Source organism: Trichechus manatus, unplaced genomic scaffold (assembly GCF_000243295.1).
Source record: "Trichechus manatus latirostris isolate Lorelei unplaced genomic scaffold, TriManLat1.0 scaffold00295, whole genome shotgun sequence".
Classification (NCBI taxonomy): Eukaryota; Metazoa; Chordata; class Mammalia; order Sirenia; family Trichechidae; genus Trichechus; species Trichechus manatus.
The window spans coordinates 733,742-740,297 of record NW_004444231.1 but is presented as its reverse complement, the minus strand read 5'-3'; the positions used below and the strand labels follow the sequence as shown (position 1 = coordinate 740,297).

The 6,556-nt window shown below is 46.8% G+C and overlaps 1 protein-coding gene across 3 annotated transcripts in view; it reads left to right on the top strand.

Annotated features, from left to right (window-relative positions):
• Positions 1 to 6,001, top strand: part of FLOT1 (flotillin 1) — a 17,178-nt gene extending 11,177 nt beyond the window's left edge. For all 3 annotated transcript variants that reach the window (XM_023725298.1, XM_004390381.2, XM_023725297.1), the window contains 5 exons: positions 3,240 to 3,421; positions 3,622 to 3,667; positions 3,792 to 3,929; positions 4,383 to 4,547; positions 5,563 to 6,001. In XM_023725298.1, coding sequence (XP_023581066.1) covers positions 3,240 to 3,421; positions 3,622 to 3,667; positions 3,792 to 3,929; positions 4,383 to 4,547; positions 5,563 to 5,595 — 564 coding nt within the window. In that variant the 3' untranslated portion in view covers positions 5,596 to 6,001. The remainder of the gene's footprint in view (positions 1 to 3,239; positions 3,422 to 3,621; positions 3,668 to 3,791; positions 3,930 to 4,382; positions 4,548 to 5,562) is intronic.
• Positions 6,002 to 6,556: the final 555 nt, after the last annotated feature.

The following is a 6,556-nucleotide window of genomic DNA, read 5'->3' as shown; positions in this document are numbered from 1 at the left end:
ATCTGTAAGACTGGATTGTGTCCTGAGGCAATCTCTTGAGATATAAAAGACAGAAGTGAGCAGTGAGACAGGGGGACCTCATACCATCAAGAAAGCAGTGTCAGGAGCAGAGCGCATCCTTTGGACAGGGGTCCCTGCCCCGAGAAGCTCCTAGTCCAGGGGAACACTGATGAGAAGGCTGACAGAGAGAGAAAGACTTTCCCTGGAGCTGACACCCTGAATTTGGACTTTTAGGCTACTTTTACTGTGAGGAAATAAACTTCTCTTCGTTAAAACCATTCACTTATGGTATTTCTGTTATAGCAGCAGTAGATGACTAAGACACTCATGAAAGAAAAAGGGAGGAAATCACCAATAATATAAATCAAAAAAGTGTATCTGTTTTGAAAGACGTCAGTTTTTAGATTGAAACAATTCCCAGTGCCCAACACAATAAATGAAAAAGATCTACATTGAAACACATCATTGTGAAATTCCAAGACACAGAAGACAAAAAGAAAGATCTAGAAGCTTCCAGAGAGAAAGAACAGATCTCAACCAAAGGACTTGGTATCAAAATGATTTCACATTTATCAAGAAGCTAGAAGACGATGGAGCAGTGCCTTCAAAATTCTAATGGAAAAATTAATCTGTACATAACAGCCTATTCTCAGCCTCACTGACACTTCAAATAAAAGGACAGAATAAAGATCTCAGAGAAGCAGGATCTTCAAAAATGTATTGCCCACATACTCTTTCTGAGGAAGCTACTGGAAATTGAACTTCACCAAAAGATGGGCCTAAACAAGAAAAAAAAAAAGGTAGTTCACAAGAAACAGGAGACCCAACCCAGGAGAGAGGTGACGGGTACCCCAGGATGATGGTGAGGGAGGATCATAGGATGATGGCTGCATAACCGGTGTTGAGGGCAACTAGTAGTCTAATTTGGAATAGGTTTGAAAATTTAGGGTCAAAGACAGTGCAGGGTGCCATATCCAGAGCCACCCTTCCCTCCAGAGTGAACAGATGGGCCCAGTGAAATGCAGGGAACCACCACTGTATTGATGAACTCCACAGAGATGATGGCATATGGCTGAGCCTGAGTAATGAGACAGTAAGTGGGTTTCTCGCCTGGTGCCTCTCCTCGCCAACATCTTGGCAAGAGCCTTTTGATCCCTGTGCACTACAGAGAATAAGAGAAGGAAATATGGCTAGATAAGAATTCTATATATACACACATCCTTAGAGTATCCCTGGAAGAATACACCAGAAGCTGGTCACAGTGGTTACTGCTAGGGAAGGAAACCAGGTGGCTTACAGAAGGAGGTGGGAGAAAGCCTTACTTGTCACTATTTTACCTTTGGGATTTGTACCATATAAACCTGTTTCTGTTGATTGCTACTCATGGTGACCCCATGTGTTACAGAGTAGAACTGTTCCATAGGGTTTTCTTGGCTGTAATCTTAATAGAAACAGATTGTCAGGGCTTTCTTGCACAGTATGGCTGGGTGGATTTGAACCACCAGCCTTTAGGTTAGTAGTAGAGTGCAAACCGTTTGCACCACATGGGGACCTCTTGTACTGTATACAAAAGATAAATATTAAATAGATACCCACCCCAGCCTCCCCCAGAAAAGTCAGTGGGAGGCTGCTGTTGTAGTCAGAGCTAGAGCTGCGGTGGCTTGGACTAAGGTTATGGTGGCAGAGATGGAGAGAAGTGGATGGATGTGAGAGAGACTGTGGAGGCAGAAGGGAGCCCTAGTGGTGCAATGGTTAAGCACTCAGCTGCTAACTGAAAGGTCGGCAGTTCGAACTTACCAGCCATTCTGTAGGAGAAAGATGTGGCAGTCTGCTTCCATAAAGATTTACAGCCTTGACAAATATCGTATAAGACCACTATTATCAGAACTTAAGAAAAGGTTTAAACGCAGAAGAAAACATTCTTTGATGGTTATGAGGGTGGGGACGGAGAGAGAGGGATATTCACTAACAAGATAGTAGACAAGAATTAGGTGAAGGGAAGGACAACACACACTACAGGGGAAGTCAGCACAACTGGACTAAACCAAAAACTAAGAAGTTTCTTGAATACTACCAAACACTTTGAGGGACAGAGTAGGAGGGGCAGGGGTCTGGGGACCATAATTTCAGGGGACGTCTAGGTCAGTTGCCATAACAAAGCTTATTAAGAAAATGTTCTGCATTTTCTGTGAGTGGCGTCTGGGGTCTTAAAAGCTAGTGAGCAGCCATCTAAGATGCATCAATTGGTCCCAACCCATCTGGAGCAAAGGAGAATGAAGAACACCAAAGACACAAGGAAAGCGTTATCCCAAGAGACAGAAAGGGCCACACAAACCAGAGACTCCGTCAGCCTGAGACCAGAAGAGCTAGATGGCGCCCGGCCAGCACCAATGACCACCCTGACAGGGAACACAACAAAGAGTCCCTGATGGAGCAGGAGAAAAGTGGGGTGCAGAACTCAAATTCTAGTAAAAAGACTAGACTTAATGGTTTGACTAAGACTGGAGGGACCCTGAAAGACATGGCCTCCAGACTCTCTGTTAGCCCAAAACTAAAACCATTGCTGAGGCCAACTCTTCAGACAAAGATTAGACTGGACTATAAGACATAAAATGATACTTGTGAAGGGTGTGCTTCTTAGCACAAGTAGATACATGAGTTTAAATGGGCAGCTCCTGTCCAGAGGCAAGATGAGAAGGCAGAAAGGGACAGGAGCTAGTTGAATGGACACAGGAAGTCCAGGGTGGAAAGGAGGAGTGTGCTGTCACAGTTTGGGGAGAGCAACTGACGACACATAGCAGTGTATGTATAAATTTTTGTATGAGAAACTAACTTCAACTGTAAACTTATTTAAAGCACAAATTTTTTAAAAAAGAAATTGAAAAGATTTATAGCTTTGGAAAGCCTATGGGGCAGTTCTACGGAGGCAGTTTTGTGGAGGTAGAAGATGGCCACAATGCGGTCACTGCCCTCCAGGTGCTTATATTCTAGAGGAAGATAGGTGGAGAAATATTAATATGTGAGCTCAGCAGAAGGACACTTGATTGGGCCTGGGGGAGAACAGGGACCAGGTCCCAACTTGCCCAGCTCTGATGTGGAGGCTGCCTGGGGAATAGTCCTAACTCTAATGTTGGTTCTGAAAGGAGGGTCATCAGGCCACCCTCAGCCATGCCATGGTTCTGTACTTGCTTCCTGAGCACTTGCCCTTCAGCTCTGACTCTGAGTGCCTCCCCCCACAGGTGGCCAAGACTAAGCAGCAGATCGAGGAGCAGCGGGTCCAGGTACAGGTGGTGGAGCGGGCCCAGCAGGTGGCAGTGCAGGAGCAGGAGATCGCCCGCCGAGAGAAGGAGCTGGAAGCCAGAGTGCGGAAGCCCGCAGAAGCTGAGCGCTACCGGCTGGAGCGCCTAGCAGAGGCAGAGAAGTAAATACCCCTTCCCTGTTCCTCTCCTCGCTCTTTCACAACCTGGCTGCCCCTAGATGAAGAGCTGAAGCTTTCAGTACCGGGACTCCTATGGAACTCAGGTTGCAAGAGCCCCCGACTCCCCAGTCCTGGCTCTTTATGTCTCCCTGGGAACAAGGGCCCCTCCTCAGCTCCTCCCTCTACTTCCCTTCTTTCCCCAGGTCCCAGCTGATCATGCAGGCAGAGGCTGAGGCTGAGTCTGTGAGGGTGAGTTAGGAAGTGACTTGCTGACAGGTGGAGGGAGTGGGGGTTGCTGCTTGAGCAAGAGTCTCTTGTCCTTAACTATATTCCCATTAATACCAATAGCACAAGTATCCTGTGCCCTCCACAGATGCGTGGGGAAGCTGAGGCCTTTGCCGTGGAGGCCCGAGCACGGGCAGAAGCTGAGCAGATGGTCAAGAAGGCAGAAGCATTCCAGCTGTACCAAGAGGCAGCTCTGCTGGACATGCTGCTAGAGAAGCTGCCCCAGGTACAGAGCTGTGTGGGCACCAGGAGAGGAGGGACCAGAATCAAGGACTGAGGGGTTGGGTGAAGCGAGGGGCTGGGGGAGAGCCAGGCTAGGGAACTATAACTTGCAGATGGGAATTATAAGCCAGTGACCAAAGTGAGGAAGGATGATCAGTAGGACCAAACCCATTGCCATCGAGTCAATTCCAACTCATGCTGACCCCAGGTGTTAAAGATAACTGCTCTATAGGGTTTTCTTGGCTGTAATATTTACGGAAGCAAGCGGCCAGTTCTTTCTTCCGTGCACTGCTGGGTGGGTTCGAATTGCTAACCTTTAGGTTAGTAGTCGAACCCTAACTGTTTGTGCCACCTAAGTACCTTATCAGTAAAACAAGGGTCTTAAAACCAAGGGTAAAGAGTGTTAGGAAGGGTGTGGTCAGCTCCTGGGCACTGAGAGGCTTCTTTCACCTATCAGGTGGCCGAGGAGATCAGTGGCCCCTTGACCTCAGCCAATAAGATCACACTGGTGTCCAGTGGAAGTGGGACTATAGGGGCGGCCAAAGTGACTGGGGAAGTACTGGACATCCTAAGCCGCCTGCCGGAGAGCATAGAGAGACTCACAGGCGTCAGCATCTCCCAGGTAAGGGGACCCATCTCCAGTGTGGGGGCTGGGGAGAATTGCTGGGTTTCTGTCATGTGATGCATGGGCCTACCACTGGGCCAGCACCCAGGAGAGAGGCCTTGGGGAAGGGGTCGCTGACATTTATTAAGTGCTTTCTGTATGCCAGACACAGCACTAAGCTTCTACAGAGATTTTTTTTTTTTTTTTTCTTTTTTTTAGATCAAAACTACCCTGGGGTATGTAGTATTTTGCAAAGTAAAGAAACAACTTTCAGTGTGTTGAGTAACTTACCTCATGTCATACAGCTGGTGAAGCTGGGCTTCTGACCCAAGACAGCTGTCTCTGGAGCCTGTGCTCATAGTCACCCCATTCTACAGGGAACCAGTTGTAGCCCTGTTAACAAACAGTTCATTACTCCCAAAGTATATCACTGCCTCTTGGTGCCTCATTGTATTCACCTGTAGATCATGGTAGCGGTCAGAGAACGGGCTCTGGAAGTAGACTGTTTTGATTTGAATTTTGGCTCCAGTGCATGCTAGCTGTATGACCTTGGACAAGTTATTTAACCTCTCTGTTCCTCAGTTTCCTCACCTTAAAATCTGGTTAATAATAGTAACTACTCTGTTGAATTGTTGGGGGGGAGTAAATGAGTAAATATTTGCAAAGAACAGTGCCTGGCATATAGTAAGGGTGAGATAAGTGTGCTGATATGGTCCAGTGTTTTCAGGTATGTATGTATTTTTTATTTATTTAACACACACTTAAATAAATAAATAAATAATACATACATACCTAAACACACTGGACTGTATCAGTGACCTTCAAGGTGCATTCCTTGGAACCTGCACCAGAAGATTGGGAGCCAAGGTGAGTCTGAGCAGAGCTCTGGGCTGCCCCTCCACCCACTTCAGTGATTTGCTGTTTGTTATACATGGATCTTAATGACTTTGGGCAAAGAGAATGAGGTGGGGTGGGGGTCTGGGAGAGGAGGCTACCTGGTTCTAAGTGTCATCCACTGTTGTCTTTTTGCCAGGTGAACCACAACAAGCCTTTGCAAACAGCCTGAGCCCCCAGCCCTCGCTGATGCCCAGCCTCATTGTTCCAAGTTCCCTGAAGGATCCCCATATTGCATGCAGCCCAACTAGTCTCCCAGAGCATGCCCTTTGACAGGAGGGCACTACCCTTCATCCCTCCTTGCCAAATCACCTGTGCCTTGCCTTGGAGGGGGTAGGGCTTCTTCCCTTGCCAACCCCACACTACCAAGATTGCCCTCCCCAGGGGCCCCATGCCAGCCTGCTCGTTCATTATCCCGCCGCGCTCCCCACAACTTACTCAACTTGAGCCGGTGATCTGCAGTTCTCTCCTGATCAAGACTGAGGGATGGTCTGGAGGTTCTCAACTTTACATGCCAAATTGTTAATAAGTACTGATACTTATGAACAATTAATAAAGCAGAACAAATTCAAAATGAATGTTACAGTGTAGCTTGTTCCCTTGCATTTCAGTAGGCTTTCTAAAATGGGAGAAAGTTACTTATACGCTGTTACAAGTTGTAGAGTTAATGTGTTTTTTTAACAAAAGTTCAGTCAGGAAAGCATGCTTAAGTGGAAGGAATGTGGAGAACTGCATTAGTCCCTAGAATTACTACCAATATGGCCAATAGAAATACTCAATTATGGACTGTTGAGGTTCCAGGATAGCTTCAAGACTGTTAACTTTATGCACTTAGAAGCATGAGGTATTAGGAAGACCATAAAAATAAACAGTTGCCCTTGAGTCGACTCTGACTCCTGGCGACCCCGTGTGTGTCGCAGAACTATGCTCCACAGCGTTTTCAATGGCCGATTTTTCAAAAATAGATTGCCAGGCCTTTCTTCAGAGGCACATCTGAGTAGATTCAAACCACCCTTTTGGTTAGCAGCTGAATGTGTTTAACCATTTGCACCACCCAGCAACTCCAGGTAGGCTATCCAAAAAAACCAAAGCAAAACCATTGCCATTGAGTCGATTTCAGCTCATAGAAACCC